The sequence below is a fragment of the Euprymna scolopes genome, chromosome 7 (genome assembly GCF_053919585.1).
Source record: "Euprymna scolopes isolate OS-2025 chromosome 7, ASM5391958v1, whole genome shotgun sequence".
NCBI classification, from domain to species: domain Eukaryota; kingdom Metazoa; phylum Mollusca; class Cephalopoda; order Sepiida; family Sepiolidae; genus Euprymna; species Euprymna scolopes.
Window position 1 is genome coordinate 59,633,668 of NC_136488.1, and position 23,160 is coordinate 59,656,827.

The following is a 23,160-nucleotide window of genomic DNA, read 5'->3' on the forward strand; positions in this document are numbered from 1 at the left end:
CTCCAATTTGCAAAGACTGAATCGTGGACATGTGTTCAGCGTGCATTTCGCAGGAAATTTAAAAAAGAAGTCCCTGAAAGGAAACCCATTGTCAGATGGCATGCTAAATTTGTGAAAGATGGGTGTTTGTGCCCAAGTAAGCGAACAGGTCGCCCTTCAACTTCAGAAGATGCAGTTGAGCAAGTCCGGAAGCCTTTCAGCAGAGCCCCCGTAAATCAGTGAGAAGAGCCAGCAGGGAACTTCAGCTTGCTCCAGCAACTGTCTGGCGTGTCTTAAGGAAACGACTGCAAATGGTACCTTACAAGCTCAAGTTGGTCCAAAAGTTGAAGGACACTGATAAGCCACTTCGCCGTGACTTTTGCATTGCAATGCAAGAGAAGTTGGAAGATAACGGCTTTGATGACCGGCTTGTTTTTAGCGATGAGGCGACCTTCTATCTGAATGGCAAAGTTAACAAGCATAGCACTCGCATATGGGGTACTGAGTGTGACTTTTTCCTTTGGGGCTTTGTCAAGCAACAAGTCTATGTGCCGCCCCTTCCAAGAGATATTGACGAACTAAAGGCTCGAATAACGGCAGTTGTGGGAACCATTGACGTCAAGATGCTGGAACGCGTTTGGCAGGAAATGGACTATCGACTAGATGTCTGCCGTGTGACGAATGGTGCTCATATTGAGCAAGTTTGAAGATTCCCCACAAAACTTGAAACTTTAACCTTTCCAACGGTACCAATTTCATTTTTTAACTCCTAATAGTTTTTGAGTTATTAAAAATCTTTATGTTCCCAAGACTTTTGAAACACCCTGTATGTTTTGATCACAGCTTTTTTTTTTTAAATTGTACTTGTTTATTAAGGATCATCTTTTAATCTAAACTTAAAAGAATTACGCCAATCCGATGATGACCCCCAAGAATTAACAAGAGAATATACAGCAAAGAAGCAATGATAAAGAACTGTCTTTATAATATAATACTTTAAATCAGACGCTCCCAACCTTATATATTTAATTACTTTCCTCTGCGTGATACATTATTTATACATAGATATATTGTAACAGACAAACAATACACATTATTATTGCAAGTGTGGCCCGTAGAACATACCACAGTTATATATTTCTGCCGTGCTTGAAGTAGTTTGTCATTGTCATTTGGTGGATTTTGATATAAGCAAAAATAATAAATCAGGTGGAATAATTAATCGAACAACTGGTTTAGTAATACGATGAGGTTTCTTGTACAAATAGTCTAATAATATTTAGAGAGAGAGAGAGATACATATGTGTGTATGTATATATATATATATATATATATATATATATATATATATATATAGAGAGAGAGAGAGAGAGAGAGAGAGATATGAACAAATGATTAATAAAACATGTTAAAAAACATCTTGAAAAAGAGTTAAAAACATTTAATTTTAATAAGGAAGCACAAGATAAGTGGATAGTCCTTAATCCGCGGAGTTTCGAAGAAATACTCTCCTTCTCATCAGAGGGCAGGAATTAGCAAAATGCGGGATCGGATTTTGCATGTAAAAGTATTTAATGAAACCACAAGTAAGTCACAGATCTTACTTGGTTAAAAAAAAAAAGGGTGAGTTAAGGGGAATAGGAGATAAAAGAAAAAAGTGATAAAAAGATTTCACATGAATGAATAGTCCGGTGAAGGGTAAAAAAATCCAAGAATGGTAAAATCCAAATACGGTCAAATTAAAAACTTCCAATCCAATAGGTAAGTTCCAAAGGAATCGCATAACTGGAAGATGGTCCAAAATGATCCAAAAGGCAGAATTCCTTGGAAAAAAATCACAAATGGAATGAGTTTTTATTTCTTTCTATATATATATATATATATATATATATATATAGAGAGAGAGAGAGAGAGAGAGAGAGAGAGAGAGAGAAAGAAACAAATCAAGTTCTGAGTTCAACGTTTCGTCTTTATTTCCAGTCTTCCTGATGAACACATAACTTGGTTTGTGCCTTTTTATTTCTCTATTTTGTCGGAATACTATTTCCATTATTCTCATCATATATATATATATATATATATATATATATATATATATATATATTACTAGATGTATCTACACGGCGATGCCAGGTAAAAAGCATTGCCGAGCGGAGGATTTAGTCACATACTATTAAAGATACATCAAGTTTCCTCAGTTGTTACGATTTTCCTGAAAGTTGGCCCTATTTTGGATTTTTGGAAGCATGAAATATAATCATCTTTATCTATGAAATTCAAATAGGGAAATAAAATCTCATAGCTTAAAGGGAAATAACTTATTTAAACGCAGCTAATCTTAGTTATAATAATTTAAAATAAATTAAATGTTAATTCAATTCAAAATAAATTATATATATTATATATTTCTAAATAGAATACTTAAAACAATTAGAAATCATGCAGGAGTATAAAAGTATATGAAAGTCCATTTTCAATATTGAAATCTATTTTTGAAACGGTGTACCATTAGTATATATTAGCGGGGATGTGCCCGGTTTTGCCCGGTCGTAAAATACGTTTAAATATGATATTTTAATTTATCCAGATTTCGTATATATTATTATAGAGTTGTGATTTCAAAAGTTAAAAAAAATGTATTTGGGTGCTATCAGCTAGAATCGAAACCAAAAGCAAAACTGTAGCATTCAAAGCTGGTGACGTTACCACTGTTCCAACATGACACGCATATGAACTGATTAAAAATTAAAAATAAACTAAGATGGATGTACAAAATGTATAACTATTTTTTTCAAAATTTTGACGCCTTTTTAACCCCTTAAAAGCTATTTTAACAGGCTAAAGACCCATAAAAGAACGGTCTATGAAAAAGCCAATGATTTGAGGCCTCTAGTGCTGCTCTGCGACATTTAGTTTCGGAAGAGATAGAGTTTGAAAATATGAAGGCAGACAGACATATAGCTTTTTTTATATATAAAATTAACCACATTGTAAACAAATCGGAATGCGACTTTATTATAATAGATATGTCGGTGAGTAAGTGTGGAATGGTATTTTACTAACAACGCACATGGAGGGTTTTTTTTTACATAGGCATCACCACTTATCAAGGCCATGAGGCCACTCGAGGATAAGGGTTAAAGAGTGTACAGTAGAAATTGGACACTATAGTAATCGTTAGCAATAGAAATTCGCTAAATTTGTTAACTTATATGGAACAGCTCACCAAAAGCTTGTTTACGTTAGACTTGAACACAACCATATTGTAGTCAGCTGGAAAGCAGGAAAACGGAAGACAATTGCATAGGCGTGCAGTTCTAAGAGAGAAGCTTGGATCATGGAATCTACGTTTAGGTTTAAACACAGATAAAGAGTATGGGAAATTAGTGATAGTGTTTTCTGCTAGACGTGTGTTTCGTGTGAAAGTTTGGCGAGGGGGGACCATAGATTGGAGCTCAGACGAGCACTTGCCATGAAAATAACGATACAGCAGAGACAAACTCGCAACATCTCTTCTGTGAGAAAGAGGTTGCAGGGAAGAGAAAAGGACATCCCCCACAAGGCTATGAAGTCTATTTTGAACTCTATTAAGGCAGGATAAGTCCTTTCTAGCAGCTCCTGCCCCAATGTGGCAACAGTACTCCATCCTTGGGCGTACCTGGCTCTTATATAGATAGAGAATTGCATCAACAGTGAGATCGATAGAAAGATCGCACCATTTTTGCAGCGGCCTTGGCAACGGATTTAATGTATGTGTTCCATTTAAGATCAGGAGTAAAGGTCAAGCCCAGAAGCTTCTTTTGTCTTTCCTCGTCTGTGTGCCAGACTCTTCCTTTTCTATTTCTCAGTTGTCTATCACGACGAACTATTTCGTGTTAGAGAGGTGTTATGCTTTTTCTATTATAACAGTCACATATTTCCATTGTATTGAGGCCCTACACAAACGCAGACTCCCACACTTTTATTGCACAAATTTGTTCAGACAGAGACGTACTTATTTAACTACTATGTTGAATTTAGAATATATCTGGTTATGAACAATCTTAAACTATTACCAAAATCCTTGTAGGGGTCTGTGGCATATTTCCCTTTAGTCGTTGATCTTGGATTTTTACACAAAAGAATTTTTAAAAATATACATAATATACATTTATCTATGTACACTAAAAGAATGAGTTCTATAAAAATACACATAACGAACAATAATAGGTTTGTTAGATTGAAAATTTCAAACATGGAGCGAGATGATATCTGCAGTATTTCTGAGTATTTGTTACTGTAGTTTTACTTAATTCCATTTATATCTTAAGGTGCATGTAAAATTTCTCTTGTATGCTACTTAACGTTTGAATGATCTTTTCATATCTCATGTTTATTTCTACAGATATTATTGGCTAAATATGTGCATACATGTTTCTGCTGCAACTTTTGTTTTTTTTTACACGGTGATCACCACTTATCAAGGCCCAGAAGCCACTCAGGGATAAGGGTTATTGCAAGTACAGTACGTTAGTGTGGAGATTTATTGAATTGTTTACTTGAGGTGGCGGTTCATTAGGAATTTGTTTACGTTGGACTTGAAAACATCCAGGTTGTAGTCAGGTGGGAAGCAGGCAGACGGAACAGAGTTCCACAGGCGTGCAGTTCTAAGAAAGAAGCTTTGTTCATGGAATCTAGGTTTTGATTTAGGCACAGATAAAGAGTGGGGAAAATTTTTGACAGTGGATTCACTCAGACGGGCGTTTTTCATGAAAGATTGGTGAGGGGGGACTAGAGATTGGAGTTCAACTCGTCTATATAACAGTGTATCTAATGAATGTATATACGTTTATTTAAAGGTGTATTTACCGTGCTGGATGTGTATATAGGGAGTTTTATTTATATTAGTATATCCGTTAAGTCTACAGTTCGTTGTGTGTGTATATAATTGTTCACGTATGCGAGAGTCTTCGTATGCGTGTGTAACGTGTGTTTGTAGTATTCGTATGCGTGTGTAACGTGTGTTTGTACGTGTCGATATGTGTGTACACATAATAGCAAATATAAATGCCTTTAATAACAACAACCATTGACAGCTGAAACAAGTAACATCTTTGTTTTCCCAGAGAAAGGAAGGACATACATTTAGTTGCAACCATCGACCTGGTGTTCAGAAATGCCCTTGAAAATGTAAGATATTTTCTCCCTTGAAAGCTCAGACAATCAATTTGCGACTTGTTATTCCCGGGGGTCATGTAATTTCTTTTTCGATGATTAGATATAACATTGCCTGTTTAACCCCTCCATGATTTTTTCTGACTCCCAGATGTGAACTTGTCTCTCCAAGTCTGTCCAAGTCACTCTTACGCCATCAACTCTCGTAACCAAAGAATCAAATCGGCTGATCCATCTTTTTCACGTATTTTGTTTATCTAACATTCCTGCCTGTTCTAGCATTCCAACGTCGACATTCCTTATATATTTATACCATAAATATTTTATCTTTAAAATACCTCATTCGTCTCGATACATATTTTTCTAACATTCTATTTTACAAACATCAAGAAAATTATAACAATCGCTCAGGTCACTCGACGTTTTCCCGGAACCAACATTCTAACAATATGTAGCCAATAATATTTGTATAAATATACAATTATGGTCTGTTTGTCATAGAACGCTTTTTGATAAACGCTAGAGTTTCAGTAGATTTACACATTGGAAACATTATAAATATATTTATATATGTGTGTGGAGGGGGGGGGGAGATCACAAAACAACAAGGAAAGGCAATGTTATGAATTGGATGTAGAACATAAGATCTCTCATTCAATCCCGGGGAACGCATTGTCTTCTGCTAGTGTGCTTTTAAAATGGTGCGGATCAATGTTTTACACTGCCAATAAATAATTGTAAATTTTCTCATATAGAAAAGTATCAATGGCTGATCAATAACCAGAAAGACGAGAACAAATCAATAAACGATCCTGTGTGAATTTCATTTTCGCTCTAATTATTAGACTTTTTTTTTTTTGTATAAAAATGATTTTTGCTAGAATATAACTTTCATGCACACATTTTATTCGTAGATACGTCTTTCTGTTTTTATGAACGACGAAAATTGGCACCCTTACATTTGAAAGGAAAAGGTTGTCGGTCTGTCACACTTAAGTTCAAAAGAGCATTTTTGTTTGTTGGTCTGTAACGGTTTCGTTTGAAAGGGCAGTTTTTCTTTCTTCTGCTATGGTTATGTTTCAAAAGATTTTTGAAAAACTGTTTTTGTTGGTCTGTCACGATCACTTTTGAAAGGGCGTTTTTATTTGTTGGTCTGTCATTATGTTTCGAAGGAAGATTTTAATGTTAATCTATTACGGTTACGTCTGAAAAAGCAATTTTTTTTTCTGTCTGTGACGCTTAACGTTTAAATGAATATCTTTATTGGTCTGTCACACAGTAGTTTGAAATAGCATTTTCGGTGTTCTATCATGCAGGTTGGATGAACGTATTTTAAATAAGATACATCCAGGCATTTCATTTAGAGGCTCCATTTGTTTGTCGGTCACACTTAAGTTCGAAATAGATATTTTCATCATTAACTAGTTTTAAAATGGACGCATCTTTAGACCATCCGTCCTGCTTTATTTTTCTTCTTTTTTTTTAAGCGTAAAAACATTTTCTCAGACTAAAAACAATAACAAAACATCCAAAGCTCATAACAGCAAAATGTTTAAAAAAAAAATGTTTATTAGTAAAACCGGCTCAAAAATCCATTAGTGTCGTTTGCTCGGCTTATTTTTACTCTTGTAAAATCCCGAAAGCCAAAACTACTTGAAATACTAGCTGAAGTAAGTGCTTTTATTATTTCAAGTAAGACGTAATCACGAAGATCTGGTGGGAAGTATCCATAGAATACTCTGCTCTATAATAAAGACCAACGTGTATTCATTTGCATATTTATATATCGAAAATTAGTTTGTCGAACAGTGGGTAAGCAAGACAACATATGAGCACAAACACATTAAACCTGAACCAAAATATTTTTGTCGATTCATTTAATCAAATTAAGTTAGTTTTAATAATGTGTGTTCTTTTTTACTATTCTATAAACCAATTTCTCATTTTCTTTGAATGTTACTATATATATATATATATATATATATATATATATATATACAAGCAAGGAGAACGATGTTGTTCAGGATTGAATGATGACTAACCAATGTTTCACCCTCCCACATTTTTATCGTCATCAAAATCGTTGAAATCGCCCACTTTTCAATCAAATCAATGGATCGCCTGCTCTAGTTAGGAACCCATCGCAGTGCACCGGGAGGAAATTTCACATACCTCTCTGCAGTGACTTAGTTCACAGTACATTCTGTCACGTTGTTCTTATTTTTTATGACGACTTATATATTTGTTGTTGTTGTTATGTTCGTCTTAGTAGAGAGTCTTAGTGTGTTCATGTGTGTGATCATGTGCGATGCTAGATATTATATATATTTATTGTGAGTGTTCATATTGTTAAGAGATGGAGACAGGTCTTATATATAACGAGACCGACAGATAGGGTACAGCAGAGTCGAGCATGAAATTCAATGAAAGGAGATTTATTATATATTGATAGATAGACGGAGAGATAGTGCGTTTGGCATTTACGTTTAACAGTTCTATGAATGGAAGTGTTTCTATAACATTGACACATATTTTTTACCTATTTTTGAGATGATGATTTTCTATATAACTATATAATATAGTATGTTCTTATAATATAGATAGACAATACCTTGTCTGTTGAAAACATAACACGAAGCCGCAGATACAAAAAGATGAAGTTGTTTGTTTATTCCATTTCGACCGGTCAATGGCTTTGCATTAAGGAATTCAAGTCTTACATGATTCTTCTTCTAACCTCCGCTTCCAAGGTTCTATCAGCTCGGCCTCTGACTCCTCTTCTCCCCTGACCGACTATATTGAGGCCCATGACGTCATTGCATAACCAACACGCGCATATTAGACCCATGGCATGACATGCCTCCGTTAACATTTATTACTTTTTACGACTCGTTATTTTTCGTTTTCAACTAGTTAATGATGAAATGATGATGTTTCAAACATGCGCGATTTGCACGTTTTGAAACTATTTCTGACGTCCAGGAAATTTCCCATTCTCTTTGTTGTTTTACAAAAGGAATTTAAGCTACTTGTTAATTCTCTAACAGATATTTTTATTATACGTTCTTTCTAAGAATGTGAATAGATTTTCCAGCCAAATTTTATTTATAAAATATTTTAAAAGAATTAACAATTTAACTGGACATTCTATTTAAAACCTATTGTTCTTTAAAACTTATCTACAGGGTTCGATTTTCGTTTTAGCCGAGATTATTTTCATTTAACTAATTCTCTTTCTTTTTTTTTACTTACATGAAAAGGGGCAGCCCTTTTCATGTAACATCCCTTCATCCCATTTAAAAAAAATGCACGCATTTTTAAATTTTAGTACATTTTTTCTATATCTATATAACCACTTGACTAAGAAAGATCAGACACCATAAAACAAAAACAAAAAACGAAACCTTTTTTTTTTCTCAAGTCAGCCCTTTTCCAACTGACTTCATAATTTTATTTTTTTATTTTAGGCCAGACTCTCTATCTGATCTCCCTGGCATATTCCTTTTGGGTGTAGGGTAGTACCTCCTATAACTCACGTCACCTGCTTCATCCGGCCACCTTTATGCCGTAAACTGAGGTCTCATTTTACCTCTTTACGAAATCGACGACTCTTCGTACAAATGTGTCCTTGATACTTTCTTCCGTATGGTTCTTCTAGTAATTAGAGCTTTGTTTTTTTTGGGGGGATGGGGGTTGTTTGTTTTTTTTTTTTTTTTTTGTTTTTTTTAACTACCTTATCTTTTTGGGACATTCTCAAAGCTCATTTATCTTTGTGGTTGGCTTCCAAAGTTTAAGATATACCTTTCATCCACTGATTCGCTCGGATTTCCTTGCTTGGACCCTTAGAACTTGATGAAGACTTAGAAAATATCACCCTTAACCAACTAACCCCTGTGCGCCAAAATTCTTATTTGCGTACTAAATTCTATCTAATGGCCCGATTTTTGTGATTTTTCTTCCCCCCCCATCAGAGCGTCCAAGATCCAGCAGAGATACCCCACATTCATGCATCTTTAAAGCCCTTTTCATGTAACAATTTTTTTTTTTACAGTGCAATGTAGACTACAGTCTGGATTTTATAAAAAATTTATATGATGGCTTGAATTAAAGTTTAAAATGCAAAAGTCGAGTATCATGTTTCAATGGTGCTCTAAACAGAAACACTATTTCGAACGCGCCCCTGTCATATCAAAGAACTTACTGTTGATTTTACAGGGTAGAACAATAAAAGTGTTGCCCTAAAGAAAGCAACACTTTATTTTAAAACTTTTATTGAAAAAAAAAAAATCAATTCACGTAACTTGATTATGTAGAGGATCTGACATCTATTCAATGTACTCGCCTTCAGCATTAATCAACGTCTGTCTCTTACTAATCTTCTATTTCTCTCACTCTATCGTCATCCGTTGGATAGCCTTTCTCATCTTATATGGTTATTTATCACTCGCTTCCCTCCATTAACAGTCAATGGTAATGAATAAAGGGTAAAAATACAAAAATGAGAATAATCTATAATAGAAATCTTGCCTGTCTGTTTAAATCTATGAATGTATGTGTGTCTCGCAAAAACTTTCGAAAGAGGCGACAGATTTTCACGAGATTGGTATCGACCCATCGGACGACAAATATCGAAAAATTGGCCCAAAACATTTATTTCTTCACCCTCAACTGGGCACGTTTTATACAGGGAGGGGTCGCTTTTTTTGCTGATATTTTCAAAAGTCATCGTCTCTTTTCGATTGTCTAGCCTTAATTTAAACCTACGTCACTTCTAGTTTGGCGATGGGCGCAACAGCTAACGCTTCACGTTTTTTCACTTTCTTTTCCTCCTTCACAATTCGAGCCTGCCTGCCTACTACCACTTTTTTTTGCGCTAGCATTTTCCTTTTTGTTTTTTGCTCAACTAATGACCCAGCGCTCTAAGCAACTGACCTAAGACAACGTACACGAAATTAGGTTATTTTTTTTAATCTTTAAACTAAATCAAGTTACGACGTCGTATGACACATGCGTAGAGGCAACATCGTCATGAGAGGACGGTTTTTGCTGACTATGAAACTGTAGAAAAGTGCTGATTTCAGTGTGAAAAAATTAACGTTTTTAGCCAATTTTTCGATATTTGTCGGGCGAAGGATGGGGCTTTCATATGAGATCAAATTTGTGAATTTTTGTTCTGTCTGTCGAAACTTTTTAGAAGACATACAAACACACACACATACATTTTCACTTTTATATATATAGAATATATAGAAATTCCTGAAACAACTTTTTTTATGCTAAACAACTTATGATCGCTACGATAAGACTAGTGTCATTGTTTTTGTAGATCCATCTAATGCAGTGATTGCAAGAGATTATTGGCTTGCAAGCAAGGGAGTTTCCCAACGAATGACTTAGGACTAAAGGATTTTCCTTATAATTTTAAATATTGAAACAAAAACTGCCATGATATATCTATCTTTGTATTAATAAAAGTGAGAATGTGTGAGAATAACTCTCAACCTATATACTTAACGGATTTTTTATCTAAAGAACTGAAATTTGGTATATAGGGTATTCAGATATGTGGAAATTTTTTTAATCCATTTTCATCCGGACAAAAAGGGCTTCTAAGAGTTCAAAATTGAAAAATTGGTATGTGGAGTCCGTTTGATTTTTATCAGTTTTCTAACTATTTCACGACTGCGCATGCGCTAATCATTCACATTATGTTAAGAATAAGACGGTTTGAAAACACCTTTTGAGGATCCTGTTCAGTTGGGCTAATGAATATCGTACTTGACTCACTGTCTTTAGGTCTTAATATTCGAGCTGAGATCAAAACTTTTTTTTGTAAACATAATATTCGCATGCACGTGTCTCAGTTTCTTCCCGGTTTATTTACATAATATTTTTTAAAGGAATGTAACGTTACATTTTATACCAGGCAATGCCGGGTACATTTTCTGGTATATATATATATATATATATATATATATATATATAAGTAAGAATGTGTATAATATATATATATGTGTGTATGAGATATATATAAGTAAGAATGTGTGTGAGGACAATTCCCAACCTATATACTCAACGAATGTTTTTATCTACAGACTTGGAATTTGGTATATAAGGTATTCAGACATTTAGAAAACTTTAATTTTCTTTGTTTTGCCAAGTTTGTTATGATCAAGTGACTATTTTTGTTTTAACTTTTTTTTATTTATAAAGTAAATATTTTGGTAAAGAAATGTTTATTCCTAAATTTAGGAGATAATTTGCTTTTAAAACCACAAATCATCCATAACAATACTGCAATTCGAGTGTACGGTTTTGTTTTGTTTGGGGGGGGGTAGAGTTTTAACAAGATTTTCATAGAGGAAAAATTAATATGAAAATTTTTAAAAGTAATTTTTGTTGTAAAAAAAAAAAAAAAAAAAAAAAAATTATATGTTCATATGAATATAATCTCAGACAAAAATTAATTTTTTTTTTTTATTGGCAGATGCTGCTTTTTAGGTAGTTATCTAAAAAAAGTTTCTTATTAGCCATCCGGGCCAGACCAAATTTTTTATACAAATGAAGTACATCATATTGCTAATAACACGGCACAACAATAATAAATGAAAATTGGCTAGTAAAGTTTGATTGGTTAGCTTAAATGCTATTTAGGCTCAACAAGAATAATTTTATATATTAGATAATTTTTTTTTTTAATAACTTATTTCTATAAATGCATCACTAAATTCTTTTGTTTTTCTTTGCAGGGCATAATCATCAAAAGAAACTAAAAAAAAAAAAAAAAACGATTCATCATAATACTATATCCCTCATCACCAACAGCGGCATCACCATTTTGGATGAGGGAACCGATGTGCCAATGGATATTTAACTGGGATCATAATGGCATCATCCCGCAGCCTCCGTTATACCGTTTGCCTGATTATAGTAGCTGTGCAATATTTCTTCATTGGATTTCTATTCAACCAAAAGGGCATATTTGATATGCTCGACACAAGGACATACAAATTTAAGGACACAATTCCACAGAGCATCTACCGCAGACTTTTACAAGAGCAGTCCGACCGAAAGAACCACTCGGGAGACCTACTCCAGCGACACCCAAGCTGTGTTATTATTGGCGTTAGGAAATGCGGCACTAGAGCTCTGCTAGAATTTTTATCAGTCCATCCAAATATCAAAATCGCCAGGCATGAGGTCCATTTCTTCAATAAGGACGACCGTTACAACAACGGTCTGGAATGGTACCGCCAACAGATGCCGTTCACCTATCCTGATGAAATCACCATTGAAAAGACACCCGCGTATTTCATCACGAAAAAGGTTCCTGAGCGTCTCTACAAAATGAATCAGACTATAAAGATTCTGATTATTCTCCGCGATCCTACGACGCGCGTGATATCGGACTACACCCAAGTGTGCCACAACCGGATCGCAGAGAACAAGACTTGCTATCGCTTTGAAGATCTTGCAATGGATACTATGATCGGCAGGGTAGACACGGATTATCGTGCGGTGGACACGAGCATGTATTGCAAACATCTTTTACGGTGGATGCGGCTTTTTCCGCTTGAACAAATCCATTTTGTTGATGGTGACGTGTTATTGCATAACCCGTTGCACGAACTTCGTAAAGTTGAAACCTTTTTGCAGTTAGATCATAAATTTACTATGGAAAACTTTTATTTTAATAAAACGCGGGGATTTTACTGTGCCCGGAACACGACTACAGTGCACTGTCTTTCCCGTACAAAAGGACGGAAACATCCAAGAGTAGATCCGTTTGTTTTAGACCGACTCCAAAAGTTTTTTCAGCCATATAATTACCGCTTATATCAAATGATCGGTCAAAAATTCAAATGGCCTTAATGAGAAGAATTTTCTAAGCTCAGAGAATGTTTTCAAAACCAACCAACCCACCCAGCTCTCGACTCTAGTCCTTTTTTTTTTTTTTTTTGAAAAAAAATAAATAAAAATTAATTTTGTGAAAAAAAAAAAATTATCTAAAACAATTTTAATTGAATTTTTTTAATTAAAAGAAAACACCAAAAAAAATGCTTAAAACTTTCAAAAAGAAAAAAAAAAGAAGAAAAATATTTTTAAATGCAAAGAAAGATGTATAATAAAAAAAAATCTGATAATTTTTGGAGATTATTTCTGTGAAATATGCTAAAAGATATGGACCTATCTGAGATGATCCTTTCAAAAGCTCTTCTTTTTTAGTACGCGCTGTCTCAAAATTAACCATCCACTTTGAAATATAAGTTAGCATCAAACTAGATGGATAATCTCGGGACAGTCTGTATTTGCAGCTTTGGTATGTTTGATCTCAGCTAATCATTTATTCAAATTGAATTTAACTTAATAAAATGCGATGCTAACACATCCTACTCAAATTTGTCTGCATTTTTATTTTGTCTCTTTTCAACTGATTGTCCTGGGATGGGGGGGAGGTGAACAGTGTTAGCGATGTTCATTACAAAAATCTGGTAACTGTCTAGGATAACCTGCTCAAACTCAGGATCGTCCAAAGACAAGGAGATGTGAAGAAAGCACTCTCCTTTCTTAGGCCAATCATAACTAGATTGTGACAATGGTAATCTTTCACACATATTTTTTGTTTGTGTCTTTCCAACTGATTACGTGTGAGGAAAGTGAGGCAGTGTTAGCGATGACTATTAGGATAATGGAGAAAACATCTAGGATAGCCATGTTGAACTCGGAATCCTCCAAGCGCAACGAGATGCAAGGAAAGCAGTCTCCTTCCTTATGGCAATTATACTGGATTGTGGCGGCAGTAACATTTTCGGTCACTTTTTGAAATTCATCGGTGCACATTCCATGCAAGTACATTGCGGTGAGGGAACAAGGACTGGAGCTTGGTTAACGACATGGAACCTATTACATTATTGTCTAGAGATATACAAACAGGCGTGAAAATTCTTCTAGCCTGGCAGGAGAGCAACTGTTTGCAAAACCAATTAATCTACTCTTCCTACTCTAATCCTCTATGAAATTAAAAACAAAAAAAATTATTTTTGTCTTTAATAGTTTTTGTTCTAGTCAGCTCTAAGAAGTTCAGCCTTCCGGGCCATGTTCCTTTTTTTTAGGAGTTAGCTGTCTAAGGCACCGTCACTGGAAAATGCAGACAGAGCTGCTCAGGTATTTTAAAGGGCGAGAGTGCACCATCTTTTGGACACTGCTTTAGGGCAGGTATGTCAAACTCAAGAATCCCCGAGAGCAATATGAGTCAGTTATTGTTGTCCTGATGGGCGCATGAAACTAATCCCATTAAGTAAGCATAATAATTCTTGTAACGATATTCTTATATCGTTACGAGAATTATAATATCTTCAAAACAAAGTGTCTATAAATGTTATACTCCTGAATTAGTTGGATTATTCACAACTAAAATTCGTGCATTCTGAAAACATATTCGATTATATATGTAGACACAAAAACATATGTATTTATATATACGTTCCCTGCAACGGCATATTTTTGTTGGGCTGGGAGGATTATATAATTATAAAAGTACATACGAGGGGCGTGCAATAAGTAATGCCCCTGACCCACTTCCATAGCAGTAAAGCAACGAAACTTGTCACAGTTATAAGTCTTTCTCTACATAGGAACCACCCAGAGTTATGCATTTCTTCCATCGTTTGATGCAGCTCTGGAAACCATTTTTGTAGAACACCCCAGGTTGATCCTGCAACCACAACGTGACTTTAGAAATCAAGGCCGCATTATCTGGGAAACGCTTTCTTTTTAAAAACAATTTCATGGCTGGGAAGAGGTGAAAGTCAGAGGGTGCAAGGTCAGGAGAGTAGGGAGGATGGGTAAGGATTTCATAACCACATGCCCGTGCTTCTGATCTGGCGACATGCGAGTTGTGGACCGGACCGTTGTCCTGCAGGAGGAGGGTACCTTTGCTGAGCTTGCCCCACCTCTTGATTTTGATAGCTTCCCTTAATTTCCTCAAAAGTGAAACATAATAGTCTCCTGTAATTGTGGTACCCTTTGCCAGGAAATCTGTCATCACTACTACGTCCTGGTCCCAGAAGACTTAAAATTTTGCATGTGCAATGATTCTAACTAAATCAGACAACTGGAAGTGGGTCAGAGGCATTACTTATTGCACGTCCTTTGTAAAAGACTTAACTTATTTTGGGCTATCAAAATAACTTCGAAAGATATTGATAATACGTTTCTAAATTTTTGAGATGAGGATTGATTAATCGTATTCATTGAATTCTTCAGACTACTGTTCTTATTTTGAGTGTCATTTTCACGACGTTTCCCAAAGATCAATGGTGCAATGGTTAGAATAATTGGAAAAATTAATCGTAAAAGTGATATTCTCCTGAAGGTTAAAGGTTCAATTCTCAGTGTACACGACCGAAAAATAGAATTGTGAATTACTTAGGATCTCTATCCAGTCATGGCTGATGGAACAAGAGCATGCTACCCCCTTCTGTGTTGGGGCATAATCAAAAGAGAAATCACGACATTAGCTCCATTCATCATTTCAACATTGAAATTTCCAGCTGTGAATGTTGACAAAGAATCTTTAAAAACTCTTTACATTAAGTCATGAATCTATGACATCTCATCAAAACTATAATTATTCTTTTTAAATAATGTTTTAAGTTCTATACACAAGAAAGGTCAGTTGATAGAATCTCAGACTAAGGTTATATATTTTTTTCCTCGCACACGCTTTGTTGGGAATTTATTTTTTACTATAAATGCAATATTCACTATTTTTAAAAGTTGTTGAGATCTGATATTTTGAAATAAGACAAATTCTGCAACATATTCCGTTTAAAACATTGTGACTGATGGACGGAAAAAATATCTATTTATATAAAGAGTTAGAAGTGTAGGTCAGCCTGCATGATTATTGAAAGAAATGAAGAGGAACTGAATTGATAATCGTTTTCTCTTCGTAAGAATAAGTTTTTTTAAAAAAATTTTAAAATTGAAGTAAATCCGATTTCCACAGCCAACTTGAATAAAAATATTTAGTAAATAGATTCGCTTCCTGCAGTGGAAAGATTAAAACATACAAAACTTATATTTTTCATTTTTCCTATGAATAAAAAGTGATGAGAACATAAAAATCCAGAATATTCTCGTTAAGATAGAAAAATACAATACATACAATTTTCTTTAATTTAGCATTCTTCTTGATAGAAAGCTCAAAAATTACACTAAATTTTATTTAAATTTTTGAGATTTTAATTCACGAGAATTGGAAAAAAAAAAAAAAAAATTATCCATGCCTATTATGGAGATGAATGTGTCTTTTACCTTTGAAATCGATAATATGCAATATATCGGTTCCGGGTGTAATAAATCGTTCTGAATAAATAAAAACTTTCTTAACAATGATGCCAATTTATCCAGTTTAAACGATAAAAACGTCAACTTCCACCGGTTATGACGAAACTTTCAGTCTCTTTAATTCAGGTCACAAATGTGTTTGCAAAGATCCGCATGTGTTGATTTGCACTTCACATAACTCCAATCGCAGACAATCGCTTATCAAAACTTTCATCTTTGTTTTTCAGTTAATCAACAACAACTAGCAAAGGAGATCACTCTAAGAACTTAACGCAAAGAATATAACTCTTTAGCTTAATTAAAATAGGGACAACTTAACAGCATGTGACCCATGGGACACATTTTTGTCATGTCTGATCAGTACAAATCCTTAACAAATGTCTTCTATGTATAGTGGCAGGAATGTTAGGCATTGTCTGGGATTGAATGTAGAACCCTATGTCCTCTTACACCATGACCCTAACATTGTATTACTTTTTAAATTTTCATCTTTATATTTTATAGCATTAATTTTTTATTTTTTAGGTGAGGTCCAAGGATCTAACAGGTTTGTATTTGTTCTTTTCAGAAATTTCAGCTCAACAAACAGGAAACCAATAGAAGGCACCCTCTTATTTGGTCATGGAATACCAAGCAGCAGATTGGAAGCAAGAAGAAATTTCAGGACTGAAGAGGGTCTTGAGCATGCATGGTCACATTGACAGAAGGAATGGTTAGAATGACTACTTGTACGAAGTTATTCAAGAATCCATTTCTCACATGAAATTCAAAACTTTATATCTTCAGTCTGAGGTTTTAACAACTGAGCTGTTTGAACTTGTAGAGTTTAAAATATTATCTACACAAAATAAATATAGCTTTGGCTAACATTCACGTCTGAGACATCAATGTTCACAATGTGGAATAGTTAGCCCACTCAAACAAGACAGATGATGAGGAGGTTCTGACATGATTTTTCCATTCTTATGACCTAACTCAGATTGTTCACGAACCCACCCGCATGCCTGAGAATGACGGCCAGTATGCAAGTCTCCTAGGCCTTTTGCTTACAACTTGCTCTGAGTTATGTTCATCCTCCGTTCTGGGATCTTCCGACCACTCTGTTGTATCAGTTAAGATAAAAACAAAATGTAAGAAGTCCTCAGACGTACCTCTCCATCACACAGCATATCGATACTCCATGGCTGACTGGGATAGCTTCCGTACATTTATATCAGATCTATCTCTGTGTTCCCTGCTTAAAAAGAATGTGTTCTCTATACTATAAGACCTGATAGAATGGTTAATTGTAGATATAGACTGCTTCATACCCTCCAAAAATTCCAGCAAAAACCTAACAGCCAGTTGTGGTTGTCTCCAGAATGTGCTGCTGCCATTCTGCACAGAAATCACTTTTTCCATTACTTCTAACGTAATAGATGTACTGAGACTAATGTCACCTTCAGAACTGCCAGCAACTACTGTAAAAGAGTAATAAAGACCGCAAGAGATTGTATACTCAGTCAGTTAAGTTCAAAGTAGCTGAGCAGCGGCTTGGTTCCTACCAGCTTTGGCAAATAACAAACAGGGTTCTGAACAGAACTGTGTGCTCTGTCTCAACCATCATCAATGCCCCTGAGATAATCTCGTCAGCATCGGACAAAGCCAAACTCTTTGCCAAGAACTTTGTAGTTGATTCTACCTTATGTGATCAGGGTTGAGAATTCCCCATATTTCCTCCTGTGTCTGAAAATATGCTATGCGACATACAAATATGTGTGTGATGTTGCCAAGCTAATCAAAAACCTTGATCCCAGTAAAGCCCTGACAGCATTCCAATTATAGTGCTGAAAAGGCTTTGACCAGAACTAGCTCCCATACTTACAAAGCTGTTTAAGTGTTATCTTCAGGAGAATTGCTTCCCAACACCCTGGAAAACCTCATCCTGCCCTGTATTTAAGAATTCAGGTGATAGGTTATCTCCCTCTCAGTACAGACCAATAAGTTTGCTTACATGTGTAAGTTGCTGGAATCTGTGTTTAATAGAGAAGTATTCAACCATCTCAGCAAAAATAACCTCCTTATTATATAATGTTTTTATATTATATAGTATTATTATTATTATATAATGTTTTTATATTATATAGTATTATTATTATTATATAATGTTTTTATATTATATAGTATTATAATGTTTTTATATTATATAGTATTATTATCATTATATAATGTTTTTATATTATATAGTATTATAATGTTTTTATATTATATAGTATTATAATGTTTTTATATTATATAGTATTATTATTATTATTATTATTATATAATGTTTTTATATTATTATTATTATTATTATATAGTGTTCGGCAATCCTATTATTATCAATATATTTTAAACTAGGATTATTGCCAATCAAACCACTGTAAAAGCAGAAAACATGAGTTGTAGGGAGTAGCATGTATTCAGCAAAAGAACAAAACAAGAAGAAGAAATGAAACCATGAACTAATGACGGTCAATTTATTCTATGAAAAATATTCCCCAGCATAGGCTAATGGCAGTGGAAGTCAATTTCAGCATGTGAGTGAGAATTACTTTGACTCTTTGTATGTATGAGTATTTTAGGAGAGAGGCAATCCAGAAAAAATTGTAGGAATTATTTTAAGTGAAGAAAACGGATGCATGTTTTTCTAAAATATGCATCAATTCTTTGCATAAAACGTTACCGTAGCCGAATTCCTTATATCGCTTATGTAGACAGACGTATACTGACTGATTAAGCAGGAGAAAAATCGACTTTAATTTATTATATACTAGCAGACCGCTCGGCATTGCCCAGTCGCAAAATATGCATAAATATATTTTAATTCATACAGAAACTGAGACATGTGCATTCGAGTATGTTTTTTTTTTCTAATCAGTTCACTAATTGTAAGTATAATTAAAAAAAATACTAGAGCTGAGATTGAAACAAAAACCTAAAGAGCGTGAGTTAAGTACGATAACCATTAAGCCAGCTTGACACGATCTTTAGAAAGTGTTTTCAAACCTACTTATTCTTAACATAAGGAATCTGTCAAGAGAACGATTCAGACATGCGCATTCGTGAAACATTTCACAAGCAGACATAAATCCGATTACCCCCCTCCCATCTCATGTACCAATTTTTCAATTTTGACCGTTTTTTTTTTTTCAGAATGAAAACCGATTAAAATGTTTTCCACATGTCTGAATATGCTATATACCAAATTTCAAATCTGTAGATAAAAAAATTCGTTGAGTCTATAGGTTAAGAATTGTCCTCACACACACACACACACACATTCTCACTTTTATAAATGCTCAGAAAAAAAAATCTTAGAATAAGCAAGTAAAAAAGGAGACGAGACATCCAATTGTCACATTTTTTGTTCTTTTTGTTGTTTTCATTTACTAATAGGCAGCAGGAATAATCATTAACCGAACCCCCATTTAAATAAATTTAAAAAAAAAAAAAAACAATTTGGATAATCATGCAACAACGAATGTTTTAAAAAGCAATTATTAAATGAAGCCCCTTAATCAAGGCCAAGAAATCCATTTCGTAAATCTTGTTAAAATCCAGAGTCATTCAATTCACTTACACATTGAGTATTAAAACGAATCAACATTGGATTGTCCGCCTCACACTTTAAGGCTTATATATACACTTGGTCAATTCTGATTTGTCCATGACTAAATACAATTATCTTTCAAATTATATAGAAAATGATGACTGCATTAATCATTCGATTACTCTAACATATAATTAAAAAAAAAAAGTAAAACGAATCTCATTAATTAATCTTAAAGTATAAAGAAATCAACATAATCTCCATTATAATCATACTAAAAGAGAACCCGTAAAATTAATTCATCAAGCAGGACAGTTTTGCACAAAGATTAAAATCAACATATCATGCTACTAAACCTCATATCTAGAATCCATATTCCAATTGTGATAAAAATCCGTTGTCATTTTTATTCTAAAAATGTCTAAAATTTAAGGCATAAGCTTAAGGGGTTTTTAGAGACTGTAATTAAAGGAATCTTGATTAATTGGCGTCTAATGTTTATGGATCAAATATAATGCAAATTTTCAAATAGGTTGTGACTAATATTATGTCCCTTATAAACCCTTTAGAATATTTAAAAAAAAAAAAAAAATGAATTTTCAAGAACTAGCAAGCTGCCTGGTGATGCCCAATCATAAAATATGCTTAAATATTATACTTTAATTCATGCAAGTTTCATATTTATTTTGATAGAGCGAATTCTATCGATTATTATATTGTACCTAATACTAATTATTATAGTGTACCTAGTACCTCAAAGTAGTGACTACAAAGGTAAAGAAAAAAATGACTTGAGTGCCATCAGCTAGAATCGAAACCAAAACATAGCTCTACAGCCTTATCCGTTAGCATATGATCTAAATCCATAAGTATACAAAAACTCCAAAAAAATAACGTTTCACCTATAATTTTAAATTAGTGCCTGCGCAGAAAAAAAAAATACTGAAATAGTCGATTTACTCCAGGCCAAGGTCAATATTTTGTTCAATTGAACCCTGAGCAGCTATTTTACCAGCTAAAAACCAAATCGAAAAGGTGCTACCAGTCCAAATACCCTATATATCAAATTTCAACTCAGTCCAAATATAAAGAGGAGTTTGGTAAAAAGTATTCGTGCACACACACACATACACACCTCTGTGTGCTAGAACGGATTCATCCTAAATTCTACACCATTATTTTTTTTATTTATTTATTATTTCTTTTTTTACAAGGTGGTCACCACTTATCAAGGGCCGGATGTCACTCATGGATAAAGTTTATTGTAAGTACAGTACGTTAGTGTGGAGATTTTAGAGTGTCTACTTAAGGGGGCGGTTCATCAGGAATTTGTTTACGTTGGACTTGAAGACATCCAAGTTGTAGTCAGGAGGGAAGCAGGCAGACAGAACAGAGTTCCACAGGCGTGCACTTCTAAGAAGCTTTGTTCATGGAATCTACGTTTTGATTTAGGCATAGATAAAGAGTGGGGAAAATTTTTGACAGTGGATTCAGCTAGACGGGTGTATTTTGTAAAATATTGGCGAGGGGGGACCAGAGATTGGAGTTCAGACGAGCACCTGCCATGGAAATAACGCTAAAACAAAGATACGCTTGCAACGTCTCTTCTGTGGGAGAGAGGTTGCAGGGAAGAGAAAAGGGCATCCCCCACTAAGCCAATTTTGTACTCTGACAAGGCAGGATAGGCTGTTTTTAGCAGCTCCTGTCCAGATATGGCAGCAGTATTCCATCCTTGGACGTACTTGGCTTTTATATAGATAGAGAATTGCATCAGTAGTGAGATATCTTCTGGAGCGGTAGAAGGATCCCACCATCTTTCCAGCGACCTTGGCAACAGACTTGATATACGTGTTCCATTTCAGATCAGGAGTGAAGGTCAAGCCCAGAAGCTTGTCAAAACATGGGGCTTCTCCTAGACGAGAGCCATCCATTTCAATTGATGCCAGATGGGGATCAGAGCGTTGATGATGTAAAGATAGGAGTTTGGTTTTAGATGCATTAAAAGGTAACCAGTCACGTCTTCCCCCACTGAACCACTCGTTCGAGATCAGAGGAGAGAGAATCAGAGAGAGCTTTGTCATTTACAGCCTTTGATGTGTTGCTGTAGATGCTCGTGTCATCAGCATAGATGTCAACGAATGATTTAAGTATGTGTTTAGGGAGATCATTGATGTAGATCAGGAAGAGAGTTGGGCCCAGGATGGACCCTTGAGGGACTCCAGCATTAATACTGCAGGCCTCTGATTTTTGTCCATCAACCACTACTCTGATGAGCTTATCAGAGAGAAATGATTTAATGATAGAGAGAATATTTCCAGTTATACCGTAGCTGGAGATCTTGTGAAGTAGGCCTTTATGCCATACCTTGTCGAAGGCCTTTGATATGTCAAGAGCAATTGCCCTGGAAAGGAAGCCTTTGTCAAGAGATTTACTAATCCTATGAGATATAACCGTTAGCACATCTGCGGTAGATCTTGCAGAACAGAAACTATATTGCGTGTCACTAAGAAGGTTATTTCTGCTGAGGTGGTTGACTATTTCTCTATTTAATATGGAATCCAGCAACTTACTCATGACACACAGGAGACTTATTGGTCTGTACTGAGAGGGAGATGACTTATCACCTGAGTTCATAAATACAGGGTATACTGATGATGTTTTCCAGGGTGTTGAAAAACAATTAAGCAAAATGTAGGAACTATGCATAAATATAATTCAGTGTAATAGTGAAATGAAATCAATCATCCGATAAAAACACATAAAAAATGAATAAGTAATTAATTAATGCTCGTTTTTGTTTTTATTATTAGGTCATCACTTGGCAAAGCCAACAATCAAGGATAAATGTGATGAGACAGAAGTATTGTCATCCATGACAGAGTATATTAAAAAGTTTGTTTTAATAATGTTTAGATAGAAAAAGTAGGGTTTTAATATCAATGTCAGAACGAGAAAAAGCTCAATTGTATAAGTAGAGCATAGCAAGTACTGGAAAAGAACTGTTAGAAATAAGTCATACACTATCCATTATGACAGTTCCTACAACTATTTAGAAAAAAATGATTGATCAGAAGAAAATGATTGATCAGAAAAAAAAAAACTAA

The 23,160-nt window shown here is 34.6% G+C and overlaps 1 protein-coding gene and 1 long non-coding RNA gene across 7 annotated transcripts in view; one reads left to right on the top strand and one right to left on the bottom strand.

Moving 5' to 3' along the window:
• Positions 1–13,526, top strand: part of LOC145279748 (heparan sulfate glucosamine 3-O-sulfotransferase 5-like) — a 699,453-nt gene extending 685,927 nt beyond the window's left edge. For all 6 annotated transcript variants that reach the window (XM_080131049.1, XM_080131050.1, XM_080131053.1 and 3 more), the window contains one exon: positions 11,883–13,526. In XM_080131049.1, coding sequence (XP_079987175.1) covers positions 12,019–13,005 — 987 coding nt within the window. In that variant the 5' untranslated portion in view covers positions 11,883–12,018 and the 3' untranslated portion in view covers positions 13,006–13,526. The remainder of the gene's footprint in view (positions 1–11,882) is intronic.
• Positions 1–23,160, bottom strand: part of LOC145279750 (uncharacterized) — a 166,428-nt gene that overhangs the window by 48,971 nt on the left and 94,297 nt on the right. The window lies entirely within an intron of this gene.